The sequence below is a fragment of the Electrophorus electricus genome, chromosome 6 (genome assembly GCF_041902795.1).
Source record: "Electrophorus electricus isolate QZ-2024a chromosome 6, ASM4190279v1, whole genome shotgun sequence".
Taxonomy (NCBI): Eukaryota; Metazoa; Chordata; class Actinopteri; order Gymnotiformes; family Gymnotidae; genus Electrophorus; species Electrophorus electricus.
The window spans coordinates 25677436-25703155 of record NC_137502.1 but is presented as its reverse complement, the minus strand read 5'-3'; the positions used below and the strand labels follow the sequence as shown (position 1 = coordinate 25703155).

Genomic DNA, 25720 nt, shown 5'->3' with positions numbered 1-25720 from the left:
AAGTTAATTAGAACAAATTCCAGATTCAAATGCCATATCTAGAATCATCTCAAATCCTTTAGTTTTCTTGTGAATAAATTATGCTACAGTAACAAACTACTGGACAAGCAACATAATTACTCAGTTGTCCAGGTATGTTAGTCCCTTATAATGAGAGGATAATGTATAAAAAGGGCTAATATTGCTACACAGCTCCTGAGATGTCTGCACTACATAGCCATTATTTTATTTTAAATTCATAGTTATACATGAACCACACATAAATAAATACAATTGGACAATTGTACAATTATAATATTTGCTATAACATTCTGTACACAACACAAAGACATGAGAAAACCTTGTGTCTTTGTTATGATTGACACTGAATTTAAATCCACACCTCATTTGCACAATTCACACCCACATTTACTGACAAGCCTTTACTGCAAGGTGACTATTTAAACCAGTGTAAGGCAGCCATCCAGACCTTCAGAGTGCTGGGAGGGACCGAGCTCCCACCATGCAGATCACTTCAATTCTGGTGTCATTTGTATCAGTGCTGTGGGTGACTGCGTTCAGCACTGCAGGATGTAAAGCAAACCCAGACAGCTGCAGGCTGTGGGCTGAGCCTCAGATGCCTATTTTGTCTATGGATGGAGATTTTGTAATTGGAGGGATTTTCTCTGTTCACTACTACATGAAATCAGAGCAAAATACCTACACCACGATGCCAGCACAGCCACAGTGTGCTGGGAGGTCTGTCTGTGAGGATAGAATGTCATTTATTTACAATTACAAAGATAAATGAGAAATGAAATTTTATCTACCAGTTTTTATACACGTTACCTATTGTAAACACAGCATAATATGTGATTCCCACATATTTGTCTGACGTTTTCATGGTTTTGTCTATTTTACCAAACAGCATGGAATTCAGGCAGCTGCACTTAGCCCGGGCCTTGGAATTTACCATCCACGAGATCAACAACAGCACAGAGCTCCTACCGGGAATCACATTAGGCTACCAGATATACGACTCGTGTTCTGCAGAGCCGATGTCAGTCAAAGTTGCATTTCAGTTTGCAAATGGCTTGGTCAGCGTTTTCAACGACACCAATGCATGTTTAAAATCTGCAGCTGCCACTGTACCTGCTGTCGTCGGAGAATCTTCTTCCTCCCCATCAATTGCCTTGGCCAGAATGCTCGGTCTATTTGGAATTGCAGAGGTGAACATCATTGGGGGTGCAGAACATCACATCTTTTTAAAAAATCTTGCTATTAGTTTAAACAGATAAATAGTTGACTTATAAATTATGCTGCAGAACACTACTCTAAGACTTGTAGAGAAAGGTTTTATATATAGTCTACCTTTATATATACATTATGCAACCTTACAACAAAATCAGGACACTAACGTATCGGTTCTTTCTCTTTTCGCACACTCTAAATTACAGGTGAGTCATTCTGCAACCTGCGCGTGCCTGAGCGATAAGAATCAGTTTCCGACATTCTTTAGGACGGTACCTAGTGACCACCACCAAGCGGCCGCACTGGCAAGAATGGTGAAGTATTATGGGTGGACATGGATTGGGGCAGTACGCAGTGACACGGACTACGGAAACTACGGAATGGCAGCGTTCCTAAAGGCAGCGCAGGAGGAGGGGATCTGTGTGGAGTACTCCGAGGCCTACTACAGAACACAACCGCGCATTAAACTGGAGAGGGTGGCAAACGTCATCCGCAGGTCCACGGCTCGTGTAATTGTAGCGTTTATAACAGCAGCCGACATGAAGTTTCTCTTGGAAGAACTGGTACAACAGCCACCCCCTCCACTTCAATGGATAGCCAGCGAGGCGTGGATCATACATCCAGACATTGTGCGGTTTAATATTTGCGCCGGTGCTGTGGGTTTTGGAGTCCCCCGGTCAGTTATCCCAGGACTTCCTGAGTTTCTTCTAGACCTCTCTCCAGCACAAGCCTTGAAATTGCCCATATTAACAGAATTTTGGGAGAGATCGTTCAGTTGTAGCCTAAAAGGGCGGACAGGCTCCTCAGAGTTCATGCGAGAATGTGACGGCAGTGAGGATATCCGCGCGCTACAGAACCCATACACAGACACGTCTCAGCTGCGCAACACTAACATGGTGTATAAAGCTACATATGCTATAGCGCATGCTATTCACAGTGTTATTTGTAATCACACACAATGCGACAAAACTAATAAATTCTCACAATGGCAGGTATAACACTACTTAATTAAAACCTTTTAAAACTGTTTAATTTATTAAGTCAAACTATGGTTATTGCAGTGTGTTAGATGTGTATGGCAAAAATATTCACTAATGACAAAGCATCTTATTCATGTAATCATGTATTAATGATAGGCTACAGGTAAACTGTTTGTTTATTTATTTATTTTGTAGTGAGGAATTTAAATGGTGCCATGACTTTTCTTTAAGTTGTATCTATTGCTGCAGATACTCAACCAGCTCAAGAGAGTGAACTTCACCACAAAGAATGGTTATCAGGTCAACTTTGATTCTAATGGAGACCCTGTAGCTGTCTATGAGCTCATAAACTGGCAGTTTAAGAAAGATGGAACTTTAGACTTTGTGCCAGTGGGCTACTATGACTCATCCAAACCAAGAGGACAGGAGTTCAGAATGAGCAGTGCTATCCACTGGCTGGGACATCAGACAGAGGTACAGTATAACTTACACTGTACATACCAGACATAATTACTCCCTAGAAAACAGGGGTTTCCTCCAGGCCTGGAGGAAAAGAACACTTGAGTGTCCATTATTTTCCTAATTCTGAATCACCTTATTTAATGAATGAAGTTGCTTTAATTTTGTGCAGAATTTAATCAGATGTATTACAATAAGTAAAACAGTAACCTGTACAGTGACCATTACCATCCAGGATTTGCATTTAACTGTTTCTCTAATACCTGTTGTCTTCCCCAGGTGCCAGTGTCTGTGTGCAGTGAGAGCTGTCCTCCAGGCACCAGGAAGGCTGTGCAGAAGGGAAGGCCTGTCTGCTGCTATGACTGTATACCATGCGCAGAGGGAGAGATCAGTAACAAGACAGGTTATGTTTCACAGAGCATAATGTGAAATGAAGGTTTTACTAGACTTGTCTTGGTCTTGGTTGTCAGTTTACAGAATAAAGATATCTGTCAATGCTCAGTGCAGGGTAGAACATGTCCTTTGACTCAGCAGCATTCTGTATTTAATTCATATATAGCCACAGAAGCATTATACTAACATCAGTAATACAACAAAGCATTGCAACACAGTACCTTTAATTCACAACGAAAATTTTATTTAAATATTTGTATATATTTACAAACAGTGCCACTAAAAATAATTAAAATAAGAAAGAGGCTTTGAAAGGATCCAAGAGAAAATGAAACACATTCATAGTCTGCTTGGGTCATTCTCTTGTGCAACTCTACTGTGTTCTGCAGTGTGATGCCTTACTAGGAGATTGTTTCTAATATGTGGATCTGACATTATTTTTCTAATCTCTTAGATTCTCTGGACTGTATGCACTGCCCTCCAGATTTCTGGCCTAATGCTAATCAAGACAGCTGCCTCCCCAAGCCTGTTGAGTTCCTCTCCTGGGATGACACTTTAGGCATTATCCTAACTGTGTTCTCCATCACTGGAGCCTTCATGTCTGTGTGTGTAGCTTCAATCTTCTACAAATACAGGGCGTCTCCCATAGTCCGAGCCAACAACTCAGAGCTGAGCTTCCTGCTGCTCTTCTCTCTGACTCTGTGTTTCCTCTGTTCACTTACTTTCATTGGTCGGCCCTCTGAGTGGTCCTGCATGCTACGCCACACAGCGTTTGGGATCACCTTCGTCCTCTGCATCTCCTGTGTTCTGGGGAAAACAATAGTGGTGTTAATGGCCTTCAGGGCTACACTTCCAGGCAGTAATGTCATGAAATGGTTTGGGCCTCCACAGCAGAGACTTAGTGTTCTTACCTTTACTCTAAAACAGGCCATTATATGTGTGATTTGGTTAAAAGTATCTCCTCCTTTCCCTTTTAAAAATCTAAGGCTCTATAAGGACAAAATCATCCTTGAATGTAATGTAGGATCAAGCATAGGCTTCTGGGCTGTGCTGGGTTATATAGGACTCCTGGCAGTTTTGTGTTTTGTTTTGGCTTTTCTAGCAAGGAAGTTACCTGATAACTTTAATGAAGCCAAATTCATCACATTTAGCATGCTCATATTCTGTGCAGTTTGGATCACCTTTATTCCAGCTTATGTCAGCTCTCCTGGAAAATTCACTGTAGCTGTAGAGATATTTGCTATTTTAGCTTCAAGCTTTGGTTTGTTTATTTGTATTTTTGCTCCAAAATGTTTTATAATTGTTTTTAGACCAACAAAGAATACTAAGAAACACCTTATGGGTAAGGTACCCTCAAAAGCACTCTGAGACCCTAACTCAGATAGCAGATGTAACTTAAAGGTGCAGTATCATTATATAAACTGCAGCCAGTTATGATTAGATTTACATGTACATAGTAAATCAGTGTCACCCATAAGCCTGTAGTGTCTGTTTTATGTTTGTGTAAGCAAGCTTGATGAACCTAACATGCTTTTTATAACCAATCAAGTGGATTAAAGTAGTTTTAGATAATCTTCCTAAATTATCAACTGAATAATCTCTTTGGTTCATGGCCACGTCTGTTCAGATATTCATTTTTATTTTTATAATGTAGATAAAATATTTTTAGAAATATATTAAAACAGATTGAGTTGGCCTTCACTGTCACACAGCTTGTTGTTACAAACAAGATGATTAAGTCCCACTGCACGCAATGGGCTGTACCACATGACTAGTGAGGAGAGGAGCATTCTGTGACAAAATGACAAAAAGGTGAGACCACTGCAGATGTCTACTAAGTGATTAAAATGCAATGCTGGTGTTAAAATATCCAGCTTTGTCAGACATGCTGGTCTCTTTGATGAGGGTTTTCAACAATTGGGTTCTCATACTGTATGCTATTAAGCCAAATGCGATTCACATTGTACCTATTCTGAAGAAGGATGGATGCATCTGAATTTATGGTGATTTCAAGGTCACACTGAACCCAGTACTGTCAGTTGAACACTCTAAATCATATTGATGAACTTTTTGCAGGCTTGGAAGGAGACTTGAAGTTCAGTAAAATCATACTCTTCCAGGCATATATGCAGATGTGGTTAGATGAGAGTTCTGAATAGCTGCTCACGATTGTGACCCATAAGGGACTTTTCAGATATACACATCTGCATTTTGGGGTTATTTCAGGGTCATGCCAGTGCCTGCACTTTTCCAGAGAACAAAGGATCAAATTGTAAGTGGACTGCCTGGTGTTCAGCGGTACTTGGATGACATCTTGGTAATTGGAAAAACTAAGGAGCTGCACCTGAGCAATCTAACCGTCACACTACATCATATTAAGGACTATGGTCTGAGAGTTTGCATAAACAATTATGAGTTCTTCAACTACTTTGTGGAGTACTTAGAACATGTCATAGAAGCCAAGGGGCTTCATAAAGCAGACCTTGAAACCGCTACACCGGTTACTCTGTCAAGGTAGCCAATGAAGGTGGACAGAATAATGGAACAAGGCATTCACAGAAACAAGGCAGCACTGACACACTTTGAACCAAAGTTGCCAACACAGCTAGCCTGCAATGCTTCACCATATGGAATGGGGGCTGTAATTTCCAATATCATGCAATCAGGTGAGGAAAACCAAATTATGTTCACTTCAGGCAACTTGAACAAGGCAGGAAGCAGATATGAGCAGGTCAGTGAGAAGCTTTGGGAATTGTCTTCAGTCTACAAAGGTTTCACCAGTACTTGTTTTGGAGGCGTTTCTTTCTGTTGACTGATCACAGGGCACTGACGACTGCCTTCATGGGGTTTACCCTCTCTGGCTGCCTTCCTTATGCAGGGATGGGCTTTGCTGTTGTCAGCACACACATACAATATCAAGTATGGCAAGTCAGAATTACACCACAATGATGATAGGCTTTTGAGATGGCCATTGCTGTTGTTACATCCTGAGAGCAGCCAGCAGGACATATTTTACTTAAGACAAGCCAAGGAGACCCTGGAGACATCACCACAGATGCAGAAGGGAACATGAAACTACTCTGTCCTGTCAAAAATGATGGAAGTAATCACTGATGGTCATGTTGTTCATGATGCACATTTACAACGCTACCTGTCCAGGTGATGATCTCTCAATCCAGTCTGGGTGTCTTCTCTGTGTCAAACACTGTTTAGGCTTCTGACAATGCAGTTTGAAGAAGACACACTGATCAACTACTGCAAGGGTCTACCCCTACTGCAAGGGTCTGACATACTGATGCCTTCAGCAGTCACAGTGGACCATCATTCTCCATCCTTGTCTATTGTTGCAGAAAACAATTCCCAAAAGATAAATTCTGATGGGACAGCAATGCAAGACACTTCTGTTTCAGTGCCAGTGGTGACACCCAATGGAGAACAGTGTTACCTTCAAAAGAATGATGTCCTCCTTCCTGATTGACATATCGGTTAGCACTTAACCTGTGAGAGGGAGGAAAATAACCCCCGTGGTTGAGTCAGGAAATGAGTACTCTACTCTACCCTGTAGTTAGTTATTAAAAAAAAAAAAAAAAAAATCCAAAAGATAGATTTGTTTGTTTTCTGTGCAGACTTGTCTATGTGTGGTAGTGTGATTTTCATGTTGCTATGTTTCATTTGGGCGGGGGGGGATGTGATTTTGTCTTTTGTAAAATGTTGACTATTCAGTGATTCCATGCTTGTAGTGATGCACGGAATGTTGGGATAGGTTGTTTCCTTGTTACTGCATGAGAACAGAATGCCAAGTAAACACCATTAGTTAACATCTCTCAGTGTTTCTGTCTCTCTCTGATTATTCCTGGCAGACTTAAATTTCCGACATAAACGTGACTTCATCTCACACACTGGCCACTCACTTCTCAGCAGCTGACAAGCATTCAGTCAACGTTCATAATAGGAACATAGATAGCTAGCCAATTTCCAAAACCAGACTTCCTGAATCAGTGGATTTGTTAAAAAATTTAGTTTATCATCTTGAAAGACAGTAACATCAAGCGGCTGCAAAAACAATACCTTGACTCTGCAGTGGCACATACAACATTAGACCTTCACTGCAACTCAGCTCTCCAGTGCTTTTTAACAAAGTACAAGTTCATTTGAACAAACAGACTCCAGGTTCAATCGCCATACCTAGAATCACCCCAAGACCTTCGTTGTGCATAAACAAATCTAGAGTGACATGCAGCTGGACAAGAAACAATTGCTACACAATAGTCGTTATTTTTGGTCCCCTAAATTGAGAGAATAATGCGTAAAACGGTGAAAATGCAACATACTTCGCTTGAAATCTGAAGTATGACTTCATAGTCATTGTTTCAGTTTAAATCCAGTGTCACATACAGTAGTCCAAATCTAAACACAAATAAAATATAATTGTCCAACTTATTTAAAGACTGTATATACTATAATAATATTCTATGACAAAGATATGACAAAAACATTGTTGGTCATCATTATGATTAACACTGAATATAAATCCACACCTTCTGTGCTCAATTCACACCCACATTTACTGACAGGTCATCACAGCAAGGTGGCTATTTAAACCAGTGTAAAGCAGCCATCCAGACTTTCAGAGTACTGGGAGGCACCAAGCCCACCATGCAGATCACTTCAAGTCTGGTGTCATTTGTATCAGTGCTGTGGATGACTGTGTTCAGCCCTGCAGAATGTAAGGGAAACACAGTCAGCTGCAGGCTGTGGACTGAGCCTCAGATGCCTATTTTGTCTATGGATGGAGATTTTGTAATTGGAGGGATTTTCTCTATTCACTACAGCATGAGATCAGAGCTGAACACCTACACCACAATGCCAGCACAGCCACGGTGCACTGGAAGGTTTGTCTGTGACTGTTAAGTTGACAGTACAGAGAGCATGTAATTTATTTACAATTACAAAAAGAAATGAAATTATGCTACCACTTTTTCTAGTCACATGTTACTTATTGTAAACACATCTTAAGTTGTAATTGTACCTGACGTTTTCAGGGTTTTGTCTGCTTTACTGTGTTTCCAAATAGCATGGAATACAGGCAGCTGCGCTTCGCCCGGGCCTTGGAATTTACCATCAACCAGATCAACAATAGCACAGTTCTCCTGCCGGGCATCACGTTAGGCTACCAGATATACGACTCATGCTCTGCTATACCGATATCAGTGAAAGCTGCATTTCAGTTTGCAAATGGCCTGGAACCTGTTTTCAATGTCACCGATGCCTGTTTAAACTCTGCAGCTGCCGCTGTACCTGCGATCGTAGGAGATTCTTCTTCCACTCCGTCAATTGCCATGGCCAGAACGCTTGGTCTTTTTGGAATTCCACAGGTGAACATCCTTTGTAGGCTACATCACATCGTTCTCAGGCATGCTATTACTATCGCTATTAAAGTGATAAGTAGTTGTATAAGAAGGGTTTATAAATTATGTCACAGTCCAATACTCTAATGTAAGACGTGTAGAGAAATGCTTTACAGATATTCAGCGTTATAACTAAATCAGGATACTCAACAGTTCTTTCACTTTTCAAACACTCACTGACTTATAGGTGAGTCATTCTGCAACCTGCGCGTGCCTGAGCGATAAGCGTCAGTTTCCTGCCTTCTTTAGGACCGTTCCGAGTGACGAACACCAAGCGGCCGCACTAGCGAGAATGGTGAAGTATTATGGCTGGTCATGGATTGGAGCAGTGCGCAGCGATACAGACTACGGAAACTATGGAATGGCAGCGTTCCTAAAGGCAGCGCAGGAGGAGGGGATCTGTGTGGAGTACTCCGAGGCCTACTACAGGACACAACCGCGCAGTAAACTGGAGAGAGTGGCAAATGTCATCCGCAGATCCACGGCTCGAGTCATAGTAGCGTTTCTAACCTCAAGCGACATGAAGTTTCTCGTGGAAGAACTGATCCGACAGCCACTGCCTCCGATTCAGTGGATAGCCAGCGAATCGTGGATCATACATCCAGACTTTCTACGGTTTAACATTTGCGCCGGTGCTTTAGGATTTGGTTTCCCCCGGTCAGTTATCCCAGGTCTTCCTGAGTTTCTACTAGACCTTTCTCCAGCTCAAGCCTCGACATCGCCCATATTAACGGAATTTTGGGAGAGCTCATTCAGCTGTAGCCTTAAAGGGCGGACAGGCATGCGGGAATGTGACGGCAGTGAGGACATCCGTGCGCTACAGAACCCATACACAGACACGTCTCAGCTGCGCATCACTAACTTGGTGTATAAAGCTACATATGCCATAGCGCATGCTATACACAGTGTTATCTGTAATGACACGCAGTGCGACAAAACTAATAAGTTCGCCCCATGGCAGGTATTTAAATCTTAATTTAAGCATCTTAATTTATACATCAAATCAAGTCCTTTTAAATGTATTAAAAGATATAGAGGATTCAATATTGACTACCGATAAAGTATTTTATAAATGTAATAATAGTGTACTACAGGTAAGGGTTTTGGTCTGTAGTGAGGCATTTAAACACTGCAATGATCTTTCATTAAGTTGTATCTACTGCTCCAGATACTCGACCAGCTGAAGAGAGTGAACTTCACCACAAAGAACGGTTATGAAGTCAACTTTGATTCCAACGGAGACCCTGTAGCTGTCTATGAACTCATAAACCTGCAGTTTAAGAAAGATGGCACTTTAGATTTTGTGCCAGTGGGCTACTATGACTCATCCAAACCCAGAGGAAAGGAGTTCAGAATGAGCAGTGCTATCAGCTGGGTGGGAGGACAGACAGAGGTACAATAAAACACTCCCTGTACTTTCACTGTACAGAGATGTTCTTAAACTCCAGGCCTGGAGGAATACAACACTCAACTGTTCATTATTTTCCTAATGCTCACTCACGTAATTTTATTAATAAAGGTGCTTTATTTATCCACTGAATTTTTTTGTGTTAGAATAGGAAATACAATAATTTTTGCAGTTTTCCTTAAACCTGATATGATTTATGAAGGCTCATGAATTATCTACTGAATTTAATTGGATGTGTTAGCACAGAAAAAAAAAAAAACTAACCTGTGCAGTGGGCATTATCATCCAGGACAGATACTTCAAACAGAGTAGATTTGCATTTGATTGTTTTTGAATTTTTCTAATTCATATTGTCTTTCCCAGGTTCCAGTGTCTGTGTGCAGTGAGAGCTGTCCTCCAGGCACCAGGAAGGCTGTGCAAAAGCGAAGGCCTGTCTGCTGCTATGACTGTATACCATGTGCAGAGGGAGAGATCAGTAACAAGACAGGTTTTGTATCACAGAGTATAATGTGATATTAAGATTGTATTAGCCTTGTCTTCTGCCTTGGTTGCAAGTTTATAGAATAAAGATATCTATCGATGCTCAGTGGAGGGCAGAATATGTCATTTGACACAGCAACATTCTGTACAGAATTTATATATAGATATATAGAGAGGCTTTATATATAGATATATATTGAGGTTTTATATATAGATATATTTTGAGGCTTTATATATAGATATATTTTGAGGCTTTATATATAGATATATATTGAGGCTTTATATATAGATATATAGAGAGGCTTTGAGGGGATCCAAAAGAAAAAGAAACACAACATAGTCTGAGTGGCTCAAACAATGAAATTATAGTCAGTGATACACTTTTTGGAGGCAGTCATAGTGTGGTTGGATGATTGCCTTGTTTCGACTCTACTGTGATGCCTTACGTGAAAATTGTTTCTGATATGTGGCTCTGACATTAATTTTCTAATTTCTTAGATTATCTGGACTGTGTTCGCTGCCCTCCTGAATTCTGGCCTAATGCCAAACAAGACATCTGTCTCCCCAAGCCTATTGAGTTCCTCTCCTGGGATGACACTCTAGCCATCATTCTGACAGTTGTTTCCATCACTGGGGCCTTCATGTCTGTGTCTGTAGGTGCTGTCTTCTATAAACACAGGGCATCTCCCATCGTCCGAGCCAGCAACTCAGAGCTGAGCTTCCTGCTGCTCTTCTCTCTGACTCTGTGTTTCCTCTGTTCACTTACTTTCATTGGTCGGCCCTCTGAGTGGTCCTGTATGCTGCGCCACACAGCATTTGGGATCACCTTCGTCCTCTGCATCTCCTGTGTTCTGGGGAAAACAATAGTGGTGTTAATGGCCTTCAGGGCTACACTTCCAGGGAGTAATGTCATGAAATGGTTTGGGCCTCCACAGCAGAGACTCAGTGTTCTTACCTTTACTCTAAAACAGGCCATTATTTGTATGATTTGGTTAAAAGTATCTCCTCCTTTTCCTTTTAAAAATCTAAAGCTCTATAAGGACAGAATCATCCTTGAATGTCATTTAGGATCAAGCATAGGCTTCTGGGCTGTACTGGGTTATATTGGGCTCTTGGCTGTTTTATGTTTTGTTTTGGCTTTTCTAGCACGGAAGTTGCCTGATAACTTTAATGAAGCCAAATTCATCACGTTCAGCATGCTCATATTCTGTGCAGTTTGGATCACTTTTATTCCAGCTTATGTCAGCTCTCCTGGAAAATTCACTGTAGCTGTGGAGATATTTGCTATTTTAGCTTCAAGCTTTGGTTTGATAATTTGTATTTTTGTTCCAAAATGTTTTATAATTGTTTTTAGACCAACAAAAAATACCAAGAAACTCCTTATGGGTAAAGTACCCTCAAAAGCTCTCTGAAACCATAAACGCAGATAGCAAATGTAAATTAAAAGTCCAGTAACATTATATAAACTGTAGAGAGTTGATTAGATCTACACATACAACATAGTACACATAGTAAATCAGTGTCAGCCATAAACCTTTAGTCGCCAATTTATGTTTGTGTCAGCAAGCTTGATGAACCTAACATGCTTTTTATAACCAATGAAGCGTATTAAAGACGTTTTAGATAATCCTCCTAAATTATCAGCCCATTAATCTCATTGGTTCTCTCCCATTCAGATATTAATTTTCATGTCATTTTATAAAATATATAACATATTTTATAATATTTAAATATATCATGATATTTAGTTATAAAATATATCCCCTATATATCCCTCCATTACTAATCAAGTGGATTAAAGAACCTTTAGATAATGTTTCTAAATTATCAACCAATTCATTTAATTGGTTCACTCCCATGTCTGTTCAGATATTCATTTTTCTTTTGAGAATGTGGATAAAATATTTTATAATGTTTAAATATATAATAAAACAGGTTGAGTTAACCTTCATTGCCACATGGCCTGAGGCCTGGAAACAATGTGATGAAATGGCTTGGGCCTGTGCAGTAGAGGATCATCATCTTTAGCTGCGCCCTGAAATGCTAATCTGTGCTGCATGGCTCATAGCCTCCCCGCTGTTCCCTTACAGAAACACATAGTATCAGCATACCAAGATCATTCTAGACTGCAGTGTGGAATCAGATCTGGCTTTCTGGTGTGTGTAGGGCTACAATTACCTTCTTTTGGATTTGTTTAAAATATATGTTATTTTACTTTTCAATTTTGGACTGCGAGTGTGCTAGTTTGCACAGAAATGTTCATCTAAAACTTGAGGCAAACAGGATGGACAAAGAAAAAAGAAATGCAGATTAAACAATTATTTTTTTTATATGTTTGTCTGTCAAACCCAGTCATCTCTGCAGCTACTGTATTTACACAGTGATAAACTATGTAATTATTGCTTTTAAAGACATTTGAAAGAGCATGTTTACATTATCCAATACCTAAAGAAAATCAAATTTTGTCAGTAGCCTAATCTGATCAAAGTGTTTACCTGCATGTGGGCAATCAGATGAGTTGGAAAACCCTGGGTTTACATGAGTCAGGCAATAATCAGATTTCTGCTTGGCAACCAGCCAATAATCTCACAAATGTATGTAACAAGCTTCAACGGATGTATTATAAAATTTACCATGGCTTTTTGTAAACTTGGACCCAATGTACTGACAAATATGGATCTTCATTTTTTTAATGGTTACTAATAGTCCAAAATGCTACCTTTGTTACAGCTTTCTCTATATTGATGCAAAGACGGAGACAAACATTTTATCCATGTGCATCTGATGCATTATTCATAGGGGCATTTAATTCTGTTAGCCACTTCCAGGATAGCTCTAAAATCCAGCTTTTTATTTGATTTCATAAGGCTTTTATCCGATCTAAGAAATCTGCATATGTTGTTTACATGTCTGCTTGAATAATCAGATAACTCGAGAAATCTGATTATGATTATTAATACATATAAATGCACTTAGTGATTGGTTTGTCTGTTAGGTCATATACTGGATATTATATTGCATGTTACTACAGGGACCAGTATGCATTAACAGTAAATACTGAGTGCATTATGCAGTATACAGTAGGTAGTAGGCTATTTCAAACATAGCCTATGATACCATTTCACTGCGAGTTATACTGTGTATGACTATGTATGTGACAAATAAACTTGAACTTGATTTATAGTTCAGAAATTATTGAAAATGTTTAACACTGTGCTACAACATTTCTATCAGGCAAATTAAGTTATTTCAACCCTCTTGTACCTTGCTACCATGATTGGTATTTCTGGGCCTTGCCGTCTTTGCTGCACATTTCGTTTTAGCAAAGATAACTGTAAGGGCCCAAGGCAAGGAGCCCGGGCAAGGAGCAGGACGTTCAGACTCCCTCGACGGATATAGACATTTATTGTGAAAAACAGAAGACAAGGGCACTCACATAAATGGTGAGCACATAAAACATCGTGGAGGCCAACACAAACAAGAAATGACAAATAGCTACATTTTCAACAACAAAACTGCATGCACCGACATCGGTTTAAATACACACAAACAATACACACTAAACCATTTGCAGGTGTCAGCAGACACCAGAGACGTGGCTACAAACAAGAACAAGTACAATGAATTCCCACAGCATGCGGCGGGCTGAACCACATGACCAGTGGAAAGTGGAGCATTCTGTGACAATAATAATAATAATAAAGAAGAAGCAGAAGAAAAAAATACCAGCAATTACAATAGAACTTTAAAACAAAACACAAGCCTTGGTTGCAAGATTCACAGTTTAGCATATCATATATTTTAGCATTTTAGCATTGGCTCTATAGTATGCAAAACCTTTAGTTGCTCTCCCTGCACCTGTCTAAAAGAGGGAACATAATAGGGGCACTGAAAACCTCCAACAAAAAGGTTGGCATTCAAATAAAAACATAGTGGTTCACAATTAACTAGTGACATATTTGACAAACTACATGTATTATTTAGTATTATTATGAGAACATTAAAATGAGAACATAGAGACAGGGGATGCTCAGGGATGTTCAGGGAGCATGACTGCATGGCTCTCAAAGCAAATCAAGGGGATCCCAGGTTGTAGGGAAACATCAAAGGAAAGACAGACAGCAAGTCCTTCTGGAAACACCAGTAACTCCTGCTAACTCAGGAACATACATGGAACAAAAGAAAGGAAAAATACAGAGTGGGAAAAGGAGAAAGAACCAGCAGAACCAGTGCATATCCTCAAGCAATGAATTGTTTGATCTCATAAGGTCTCTGGAATGGTACTTTTTGGCATACCAAACATATTACTGTAGGCTGTCCAATGGCAGTACTATCCAGGACTACTATCCAAGGGGCACTGTTGGCACTCAAGGTTGCAGTGATAGTCTGGGGCACTAAGCAACAGGAGAAAGGTTGATGACAGTGACATTGAGACTTCAGGAACATAAGCTGGCACTCTCACTTTGGTGGGACATCCCATGGTCAAGAAGGTTGGAAGAGCAAAGCCCTCACGTGGCCACTTATTAGCATAGCCAAAACTGAACTAAATGGTGTGTGACATGGGAATATTTTAATTAACACGGTTTTCACCTTTCTTACAGGATTTTGGAACTCCAGAGCAAGATATTTGGTTAACAGGTAGTAACTAGGCAGGACAGGAGGCTCTGGAACAAGGAGGTGAAGGGGTGGTAAGACTTTAAAAGCGGAGACATGAATCACTGAAAACCTGCCATACAGAGTGTGGAAAGAGAAGACTGGACTGGAAGTTGCTCAACAAGCACAATTTACCTGGACACAATTTCTCCTGAACTGTACCCAAAATTGGAAGCCAATATAGGAGTCAGAGAGGTCTTAGTCCAATAGCCAGTGATGAGAGAAGCGGTGGCTTGAGACAGTGCAGCAAGAGATCCCACTCAGAGTGGCCGCTTGGGGGCATGATGCCAACATGAGTACAGCAGACACTGAAGCTGCAAAGCCTTGAAAAGCACAGGAGGCCACAGCAGGAGAGACCTGGGAAACAGTCAGGGAAGAGGTGACTGTGGAGGCCATTGGAACACAGGGCTTGAGCACACTGCTACTGACACGGTCACATGCTGACACATTGTGATAATGTTTCATCTCACATACTGGCCAAAAAATGTGTAGGCCTATTTAATGTTTACTTTCAAACTTATTATTTGCTTTTCACTGACTGAAAAGGAAAATAAAGTAAAACAATAGCAGCAGTAACTCTCACAGCACTGAAACAGTGGTAATTATTGTAGCATCATAGCAGCAGTGATTCTTGTAGCAATGGTTATGAATTCTGCCAAGCACACTTAGATTGCCACACCCAAATTCTCCCTCTCCAGGGTTTCCTTGTTTTCCTGGTTCTTGATCTGTTTCCTCCCCAGACAAAGCCTCACTCTTAGCCCCTCTGTACTTTCTGGATTCTGCTTACTGGTTCTGACTCAGGACTGGAAAGACAACTCTCTGTCTTGTGATCTCTGTGTTCTCATGCCAACCCTGCCAGTTTATCTGCTAGTAATCACTTCTTAAGTAATCTGAAAATAAAGACTTCTGAATTTGGATTCTAACATACCTGTGTCCTAGTTTTCCTTACAGAATACTTCAACAAAAATGGATCCACCCAAGTAACAAGCCAAATTAATGGAACAAGAAGGTATTATCTCTGACCTATGGTGTACCATCCATAGACTCACTGGTGGTCAACCAACTTCTCCTTTCAAGGAGCTCACCTGAGTGTTGCAAAAACGTCGTTATGTAATGCTCTGTGTACTTAACATATCACACTTCTCAGTTCACAACTGAAATTCAGTGCATCCATTTTGTTTTGTCCTTGCTTACTGATGAGACAGGTGGTTGAGGAGCAACCATATGGAAAGTCAAGATCCCTCTCTACAGTCAGAAGGAGCATTCTATACTGTTTAAAGCTGTATTCGACAACCCAGCTTCTGGAAGGGATCCCAGGATCCTGTTAGTCAAACTTCAACAAGGGACATGTACAGCAAAGTATGCGAGAATGTTCTGCAGTATAGCTGCAGGCAGTGGGTGGAGCAAGACAACTGTGAGAACCATGTTTTGTAGGGGATCTCAAGAGAGAACTGGAAGTTAAACTCGATTGCAAACATGAATCCATGAGTCTGAATTTATACAAATAGCTGTCACCATCAATAACCTGCAATGCATCCACTGCCCAAGCCAGGACAGTTGAGTAACCTCTGAGAGTGGTTCAATTTCTCGTTCATCTCCTAACATTGGGACCAAGGAGGAAGTAACACCCATGCAAGTGGATAGCTCTAACCTGTCGACTCACAAGAAGAACAGACACATCTCCCTGGGTTTTTACCTCTATCGTGGTGAAGTTCATTTTCTTGCTCTTGTTGAAGCTTTTTCAGCTCTTGTTGATTCAGGCTCAGTAGAATGTTCTTGATTCCAGAAAAAACACTATGCTGCAAATACCTACTAAACAAGTAGATCTACCCTTTCACTTCTCTGTCTCTTATACACCTGGCTCTAAGACCAAGAAGGCAGATGCACAGTCTCATCTATATGACAAGGAGGACAAACCAGAGAGAACTGAAAACATATTACTTAACAGTTGTTTAATAGCCCCCATTTCAATGTGAGTTAGAAAAGGCTTTGAGCGAGGACCCTGGCCCAGCAGAATGCCCTCCAGGTAAGCAATATGAACCCGCCATCCTGAGAGGTAATCTCATGAAATGAGCACATACCTCACTGTGTACTGGACATCCAGGGATCATGCATACTACCAAACTTCTGTCCAAGAAATATTGGTGGGAGTCCCTGGCAGATAGCATATGGGATTATTTAATGTCCTGTTCTATATGCACTCAGAATCATACCCCATGCACACTCATCACTGATGAGCTCCTTCCCTTGCCTGTTCCTAAACGTCCCTGGTCCCATCTCATGGTTTACTTTATAACTGATCTACCCTGCTTTGAAGGTAACAATATGACTATGGTAGTAGTTGCTAGGTTCTCCAAGATGTATATGCTGATTCCATTTCTCACTCTCCCTAGAGCCAAGGAGACATCTGAGGCTATATTCACTTTTGTTTTCAAGATTTACAGTCTACCTGAGGACATCGTGTCTGACAAAGGAATGCAATTCACTTCACAATATTGGAGAGAGTTCTGTAAATGGCTTAATATTATAACCAATCTCTCCTCAGGTTATTATCCCCAGATCAATGGGGAGGTGGAAAGTACGAACAAGGAACTAGGTAGTTTCCTTTGGCGATATTGCACATAATTCACTCAAACACTCATCTACCCAAATTATACCTTTTCAATGTGTTTATGGATTTCAACCAGGTTTCTTTCCATGGGAAAACATCTCTACACACATCCCTGATCTGGATCACTGGTCCTGCAACAGCACCATGACCAGGGAAGCTGCACATGTACAGTTAAACTGCTTACAACAAATGTTTGCTACCTGCCACTGGCATCCCATGCAAGTGCACCACACAGGTCACAGAGTGTGGGTTGACAACTCTAATATGAAATTGGAGACATCTTGCAGGAAATTAAGTCCTGTTACATCAGCCCCTTTAGGGTACTTGGAAGAATTGGATTAATAATCAGGTGATTTGGAGCAAGGCACGTGTGGTGTATGTTTGTGATCCCGCTGGTCTCTGGGTGTGAGGTCTGCCTGGTTGGTGAGGAGCTGGCTTGGATGGGTGCCCATGATAAAAAGAGACTACTAATCAGGATCCAGGACTTGGGACACCAGCACCGGGACCAGAACCGTTGTTCCTCTGGGCCATACCCCTCCCTGTCCACCAGGTACTTTAGCTGCCTTACTCTGTTCCAGTAGTGCACTCATCTTATATGAGGGACTCCCTTGGAGTTCCAGTGGTGGCAGCAGTGGTTCGGCAGTGGCCACAAGGAGTGGCAGGGATACCAGTCAGGGGCTATGACCACAGGCTTCAGGGCAGACATGTGAAAGGCTTACTATGCATGGCTGCTCCCCAACAAGCCCACCCTGTAGGTTAATTCATTAATTTGGCAAATGATGGTGTAGGGACCAGCGTATTTGGGGGCCAGTTTGCCTGTGGGCCCCACACAGCTGTCCTTCATGACCACCCACACCTTATCTCTGGGCTGGTTACTGGGGTGTCTCTCCTCATCGCCATTCTGCTGTCTTCTTGTAGGTGGTAATGGTTGAGCGCAGTCTCCGGTGTGTGTTCCTGGCAATATAGGCATTTTATCAGACTCCATTTTATGGCACAATGTCTTCTAGCAGCCTAAACCATTGGAAGACATGACAGAACAACAGGTCTGCTGTCTCCAGGGAAGTAGGCTGTGCTGGAAGTGGAGAAAACAAACCATATTTGAGCACCTTAAATCCCGACAAAGATGAGTGTTCGCCTGAGAGACTGAAAGATCTGTGACAAAATCATTGGCTAGGTAAGACCAGGGGCGGTGTGGTGTAGGCAAATGGAGCAGCATACCAGCTGGTGGGGTGTGGTGTTTTGCTGCATACACACTCCATACACAACACCACATGATGCACAATGTCCCAATGTCCCCCAATTAGGTGGGCAGTGAAGGTTAGCCATGGCGATGTGTAGGTCCAAGTCCCAGCAGTCTGCTCCCACAAAGAATAAGGGAGGGAGGACTGGCTCCTGGCAGGTTGGATTTGCCTAATCACTGAACTGACAAGAGAGCATGTTTGTCTTCACATTCTTCAATACCAGCCTGTAAGTGACCTGAAAAACAAACCAGAAGAAGAACACAAACCAGTGATCCTATGCTTAGAGTTAAGCCTCTTTGTGGTTGGTGATCACTGTAAAGGGGTGCCACACCACCTCTAGCCAGTACCTCTACTCCTCAAAGGTCAGTTTCATCAACAGTTTGTGGTCACATATTCCATAATTCCACTCCACCAGCATTATTTTGCTGGAAGAAAGGTGACTACCTTGAAACTTGCACCTACTGCTGCAAACAAGGACAGGACAGCACCCACTTCCACATCTGAAGTGTCAATCGCTACAACAAATGGCTTTGTGGTGTCTGGCTACTGCAGCACAGGTCTTGAGGTTCTCAAAAGCCTCAGATGTTGCTTGCGGGTAGCCTGCCCATGGAGAAGTTCAGTCAGGGGCCTTGCCAGGCTGCTGAAGGCCCAGATGAATCACCAAAAGAAAGTGGTGAACCCCCTGGAACTGCTGGAGCTTACGGCACAACTGGGGTTTTGGCCATCCAGTCACCGCCTCCACTTTGCAAGGCTGCATGTGCACAGAGTCCTCCCTGATTGTGGAGCTGGAATTCACACCTCTCCATCTTGTAATACAGATTATTGCACAGGAGAGTGCCGAGGCCTTTCCGCACATCATGCACATGTCAGTCATAGGAGGGTGACAGATTAACCTAGGAAATACTTAGGACCTTTTTAATATACACTTGAAAAATGGTAGGTGCTGTGGCTAGGAGGTATGGAAGAACCAGGTACTAGAAGTGTCCTAAGGCCATGCTTAATGCTGTCTTCCATTTATCACCTTCCTTTATTATAATAAGGCAGCAGGTAGAGGTACTTCACAAGTAGTGACCCTTGGCATATAGACCCTTATAATCTATGCATGGCCTGCCATACTTCTTAACAAAGAAGATGCTGGCCAAGGCAGGTGAGGTGGAGGGGTAAATGTAACCCTGAGCCTGGGCCTCCTAGATGTATTGTTCCATGACCTGCTTCTCCTCTAGGAACTGTGGATACACCCTACACTAAGGAGGAATGGCTCACTCCTTAAAGTTGAAGGCACAATTGTAGTCATCATGAGGAGGAATGTGGGTAGCCTTGGACTGGATGAACCGTTAGGTGGCTCTCATGCACTGAGCAGGGAGCAATGCATAGCACTGGAGGAGAGAACCTGTGGGCTTATATACAGGACAAAAACAAACTAGGGACAGGTGCATGGATTAATAATCAGGTGATTGCGGTGCAGATCTGGTGTGTGTGGGGGAAGGAGTGGGCATTTCCTTCCTCCTCGGTGCCAAGCACACTGTGACAACTGGTTTATTACTTTATTGTCATCAGGAAAGACAGCATCATGAATGAGCTGCATAACATCTTAACACTACTATGCATACTGTGCATAAATTATGCTACAGCACCACACAACTGGACAAGAAACATCTGATTATCCAAATGTCCAATTAATTTTGTATCCTAAAATAAGAATATAATGTGTAAAAAAGACTCTACAACAGACTACACAGTTGCCACCATAATTTTCAAGTTGTTTGCACTATAATATCTTAGCCATTGTTTCATTTCAAATTCATTGTTATATACAGTAGTACAAAAACACACATAAATAAATAAAAGAGTCCAATTGCACTTAAGGTCTGTGTTTTCTATAATAATATTCTACTACACACTACAGAGACATAATACAAATCCATGGTCATCATTATGATTGACACTGAATATAAATCCACACCTCCTGTGCTCAGTTCACACCCACATTTACTCACAGGTCAAGTTGGCTATTTAAACCAGTGTAAAGCAACCATTCAGAGCTTCAGAGTGCTGGGAGGCACCAAGACTACCATGCAGATCACTTCAAGTCTGGTGTTATTTGTATCAGTGCTATGGATGACTGCGTTCAACCCTGCAGGATCTAAAGCAAGCCCATTCAGCTGCAGGGTGTGGGCTGAGCCTCAGATGCCTGATTTTTCAATGAATGGAGATTTTATCATTGGAGGGATCTTCTCTATTCATTCCTATATGAAATCAGAGCAGAACACTTATACCACGATGCCACCACAGCCACAGTGCACTGGGAGGTCTGTTTGTGAGGGTGATGTCGGCAGTACAGAGAGCATGTAATTTATTTACAATTACAAAGAGAAATGAGAAATGAAGCTGTTATGCTACCAGTTTTTCTAGTCACATGTTACTTATTGTATACACATCTTAAGTTGTAATTTTACCTGACGTTTTCAGGGTTTTGTCTGTTTTTTAATGTGTTTTCAAACAGCATGGAATTCAGGCAGCTGCACTTAGCCCGAGCCTTGGAATTTACCATCAACGAGATCAACAACAGAACCGATCTTCTGCCAGGCATCAAGTTAGGCTACCAGATATATGACTCGTGCTCTGCAGTGCCGATGTCAGTCAAAGCTGCATTTCAGTTTATAAATGGCTTGGACCCCGTTATCAACGACACTGATGCCTGTTTAAAACATGCAGCTGCTGCTGTACCTGCTATCATAGGAGAATCTTCTTCGACCCCGTCAATTGCCATGGCCAGAATGCTCGGTCTATTTGGAATTGCAGAGGTGAACATCACTAGTAGACTACATCACATCATTTTCTAAAATGTTGCTATTAGTTTAAAGGGAAAAAATGTTGTGTAACAGTTATCCCCTAGACCAATACTCTAATGTAAGATGTATACACGTATACTTTATAGATATGCAACTAAGGATACTAAGGATACTCAAGTAACGGTTCTTTCTCCTTTACAACACTCTCTATTTCAGGTGAGTCATTCAGCAACCTGCGCGTGTCTGAGCGAAAAGAGTCAGTTTCCAGCGTTCTTTAGGACTGTACCTAGTGACCACCACCAAGCAGCCGCACTGGCGAGAATTGTTAAATATTTCGGCTGGACATGGATTGGAGCAGTGCGCAGCGACACGGACTACGGAAACTATGGGATGGCAACGTTCTTGAAGGCTGCGCAAGAGGAGGGGATCTGTGTAGAGTACTCCGAGGCCTATTTAAGGACACAACCGCGCAGTAAACTGGAGAGAGTGGCAAACATCATCCGCAGATCCACGGCTCGCGTAATAGTTGCGTTTCTAACAGCAGGCGAAATGAAATTTCTCTTGGAAGAACTGGCACGACAGCCACTGCCTCCACTTCAGTGGATAGCGAGCGAGGCATGGATCACACATCCAGATATTCTACGGTTTAACATATGCGCTGGTGCAATAGGTTTTGGAATCCCTCGGTCAGTTATCCCAGGTCTTCGTGAGTTTCTTCTAGACCTTTCTCCAGCTCAAGCCTCAACATCGCCCATATTAACGGAATTTTGGGAGAGCTCATTCAGCTGTAACCTAAAAGGGCGGACAGACTCCTCAAAGTTCCAGCGGGAATGTGACGGTAGTGAAGACATCCACGCTCTACAGAATCTATATACGGATACGTCTCAGCTGCGCAACACTAATTTAGTATACAAAGCTACATATGCAATAGCACAAGCTATTCATGGTGTAATTTGTAATGACACGCAATGCGACAAACCGAATAAGTTGGCATCATGGCAGGTATCAATCTGCTTAATTTAAAAGAGCTTAACTTATAAGTCAAACCATGTTCATTTAAATGTATTAGAGGTGTATATTATAAATATTCACTAATGACAAAGCATTTTATTAATGTAATCAAGTATTAGTACTGGGCTGCATGTAGTCTATATCTGTTTGTAGTGAGGGGTTTACACAGTGTCATGACCTTTCATTAAGTTTTATCTACTGCTTCAGATACTTGACCAGCTTAAGAGAGTGAACTTCACCACAAAGAATGGTTATCAGGTCAACTTCGATTCCAATGGAGATCCTGTAGCTGCGTATGAGCTCACAAACTTGCAGTTTAAGAAAGATGGCACTTTAGATTTTGTGCCAGTGGGCTACTATGACTCATTCAAACCAAGACAACAGGAGTTCAGAATGATCAGTGATATCCACTGGGTGGGAGGACATACAGAGGTATAATATAACACAACCTGTTCTTAACCAGTACAAAGCAGAGTTTGTTAAACCCAAGGCCTGGAGGAAAACAACATTCAACTATTCATTATTTTTCCTAATGCCTACTCACCTGATTATTTAATGAAGGTGATTTAATTATATGCTGAATTCAATCAGATGTGTTGGAGTAAGAAAAACAATAACCTGTACAGAGGCCATTACCTTCTAGGACAAAATCTTCACACATACTGGATTGGCCTTTGACTGTTTCTCTAATTGCTGTTGTCTGTCCCAGGTGCCAGTGTCTGTGTGCAGTGAGAGCTGTCCTCCAGGCACCAGGAAGGCTGTGCAGAAGGGAAGGCCTGTCTGCTGCTATGACTGTATACCATGTGCAGAGGGAGAGATCAGTAACAAGACAGGTTGTGTATCTCAAAGCATAAATATGAAATGAAGGTTTTAAGAGCCTTGTCATTAGTCTTGATTAAATAATAAAGATACCTCTCAATGCTCATTGCAGGGAAGAATATGTCTTTAGACAAAGCAACATTCTGTATTGAATTTATTTATAGAAATAGCAGTGTTATACTGATCTCTGTAATACAACAGAGTATTTCAACCTCAAATTTGCCAATAATACATGTTATTTAAATATAATCTTTGCAATGCTGTTTGAAAAAAAAATCACAGAAAGTAGATTTATGGAGATTTATGGGAAATCATGTTTACACACACAGTGGTGTTGAGAGGATCCAAGACAAAATGAAACACAACATAGTCTGAGTGGCTCCAACAATGAAATTATAGTCAGTGATACACTTTTTGGAGGCAGTCATAGTGTGGTTGGATGATTGCCTTATGGGACTCTACTGTGTTCTGCAATGTGATTCCTTACTAGAGGATTGTTTCTGATATGTGGATCTGATGTTAATTTTCTAATATCTTAGATTCTCTGGACTGTGTTCACTGCCCTCCTGAATTCTGGCCTAATGCCAAACAAGACGTCTGTCTCCCCAAGCCTATTGAGTTCCTCTCCTGGGATGACACTCTAGCCATCATTCTGACAGTGTTCTCCATCACCGGGGCCTTCATGTCTGTGTGCATAGCTGCTGTCTTCTACAAACACAGGGCGTCTCCCATCGTCCGAGCCAACAACTCAGAGCTGAGCTTCCTGCTGCTCTTCTCGCTGACTCTGTGTTTCCTCTGTTCACTTACTTTCATTGGTCGGCCCTCTGAGTGGTCCTGTATGCTGCGTCACACAGCATTTGGGATCACCTTTGTCCTCTGCATCTCCTGTGTTCTGGGGAAAACAATAGTGGTGTTAATGGCCTTCAGGGCTACACTTCCAGGCAGTAATGTCATGAAATGGTTTGGGCCTCCACAGCAGAGACTTAGTGTTCTTACCTTCACTCTAAAACAGGCCATAATTTGTGTGATTTGGTTAAAAGTATCTCCTCCTTTCCCTTTCAAAAATGTAAAGCACTGTAAAGACAAAATCATTCTTGAATGTAATTTGGGATCAAGCATAGGTTTTTGGGCTGTGCTGGGTTATATTGGATGTTTGGCTTGTCTGTGTTTTATTTTGGCCTTTCTAGCACGGAAGTTGCCTGATAACTTTAATGAAGCCAAATTCATCACATTCAGCATGCTCATATTCTGTGCAGTTTGGATCACCTTTATTCCAGCTTATGTCAGCTCTCCTGGAAAATACACTGTAGCTGTGGAGATATTTGCTATTTTGACTTCAAGCTTTGGTTTGATTATTTGTATTTTTGCTCCAAAATGTTTCATAATTGTTTTTAGACCAACAAAGAATACCAAGAAACACCTTATGGGGAAAGTACCCTTAAAAGCTCTCTGATACCCCAACTCAGATCATTATATAAATTGCATCCAGTTATTAGACTTACATATATATAGTTAATCAGCCTCACCTATAAACCTTTAGTCACTGTTTCATGAATGATTGTGTTATTAAGGTTGATGATCTTAACATGTTTTCAATAACTGATTAATTGAATTAAAGATGTTTATCTTTCTAAATATCAACCCATTTATCTCTTTAGTTTACTACAGTCTTTATTGACATATGAAACACATCCTGAGTCAACAGATTTGTTTAAAAATTTAGTTTATCATCTTCATGAAAGACGTTAACATCATGCGGCTGCATAAAAAGGCTTGACTCTGCGGTGCCTCAAATAACATTAGACTTCAACTGCTGATCAGCTCTCCAGTGATTCAGAACAATGTAAAAGTTTATTTGAACAAACAGACTCCAGGTTCAATTACAATACATGGAATCACATCAAGAGCTTTAGTCAGTTTCCTTGTGCATAAATTAACCTAGAATGACATGCAACTGGACTGGAAACAATTGCTACCCAACAGGCCAGTTATTTTTTGTCCTCTAAAGTGAGAGGATAATGATATACAAAAGGAGCTAAAATTGTAACAGAGAGAATTCTTAAATATAACTTTATAATTATTGTGTCATTTTAAATCCAGTTTTAGATGCAGTAGTTTAAAATCAAACACAAAATATAATTTTCCACTTGTACTTAAAGATGGTATTTGGTTTAATAATATTATTATATACACAACATATAAGATATAAGAAAACCTTATGGTCATCATTACAAT

The 25720-nt window shown here is 41.2% G+C and overlaps 3 protein-coding genes across 3 annotated transcripts; all 3 read left to right on the top strand.

Moving 5' to 3' along the window:
- Positions 1-500: 500 nt before the first annotated feature.
- LOC113589727 (extracellular calcium-sensing receptor-like) lies at positions 501-6856 on the top strand. Its single transcript, XM_027029516.3, has 6 exons — positions 501-738; positions 908-1208; positions 1437-2222; positions 2460-2684; positions 2949-3072; positions 3517-6856. The coding sequence occupies exons 1-6, from the start codon at positions 503-505 to the stop codon at positions 4428-4430; spliced, it is 2586 nt and encodes an 861-aa protein (XP_026885317.2). The 5' UTR covers positions 501-502; the 3' UTR covers positions 4431-6856.
- Positions 6857-8137: 1281 nt separating this feature from the next.
- LOC113589728 (extracellular calcium-sensing receptor-like) lies at positions 8138-11874 on the top strand. The gene is made up of 5 exons (XM_035525405.2): positions 8138-8437; positions 8658-9431; positions 9639-9863; positions 10242-10365; positions 10857-11874. The coding sequence occupies exons 1-5, from the start codon at positions 8138-8140 to the stop codon at positions 11768-11770; spliced, it is 2337 nt and encodes a 778-aa protein (XP_035381298.2). The 3' UTR covers positions 11771-11874.
- Positions 11875-17999: 6125 nt separating this feature from the next.
- On the top strand, positions 18000-25065 carry LOC113589729 (vomeronasal type-2 receptor 1-like). The gene is made up of 8 exons (XM_081715694.1): positions 18000-18172; positions 19463-19620; positions 20863-21211; positions 21367-21667; positions 21872-22657; positions 22874-23098; positions 23376-23499; positions 24025-25065. The coding sequence occupies exons 1-8, from the start codon at positions 18000-18002 to the stop codon at positions 24936-24938; spliced, it is 3030 nt and encodes a 1009-aa protein (XP_081571820.1). The 3' UTR covers positions 24939-25065.
- Positions 25066-25720: the final 655 nt, after the last annotated feature.

Excerpts from the sequence above, each read along its gene's own strand:
- LOC113589727 (XM_027029516.3), top strand. The coding sequence starts at position 503 with ATGCAGATCACTTCAATTCTGGTGTCATTTGTATCAGTGCTGTGGGTG. Across the intron at positions 1,209-1,436 it reads GTCTATTTGGAATTGCAGAG|GTGAGTCATTCTGCAACCTG; the intron begins GTGAACATCATT and ends TCTAAATTACAG. Across the intron at positions 2,685-2,948 it reads GGCTGGGACATCAGACAGAG|GTGCCAGTGTCTGTGTGCAG; the intron begins GTACAGTATAAC and ends TGTCTTCCCCAG.
- LOC113589728 (XM_035525405.2), top strand. The coding sequence starts at position 8,138 with ATGGAATACAGGCAGCTGCGCTTCGCCCGGGCCTTGGAATTTACCATC. Across the intron at positions 9,432-9,638 it reads ATAAGTTCGCCCCATGGCAG|ATACTCGACCAGCTGAAGAG; the intron begins GTATTTAAATCT and ends CTACTGCTCCAG. Across the intron at positions 9,864-10,241 it reads GGGTGGGAGGACAGACAGAG|GTTCCAGTGTCTGTGTGCAG; the intron begins GTACAATAAAAC and ends TGTCTTTCCCAG.
- LOC113589729 (XM_081715694.1), top strand. The coding sequence starts at position 18,000 with ATGTTTGTGATCCCGCTGGTCTCTGGGTGTGAGGTCTGCCTGGTTGGT. Across the intron at positions 19,621-20,862 it reads TCCACTTTGCAAGGCTGCAT|GTCAAGTTGGCTATTTAAAC; the intron begins GTGCACAGAGTC and ends ATTTACTCACAG. Across the intron at positions 23,500-24,024 it reads AGAGATCAGTAACAAGACAG|ATTCTCTGGACTGTGTTCAC; the intron begins GTTGTGTATCTC and ends CTAATATCTTAG.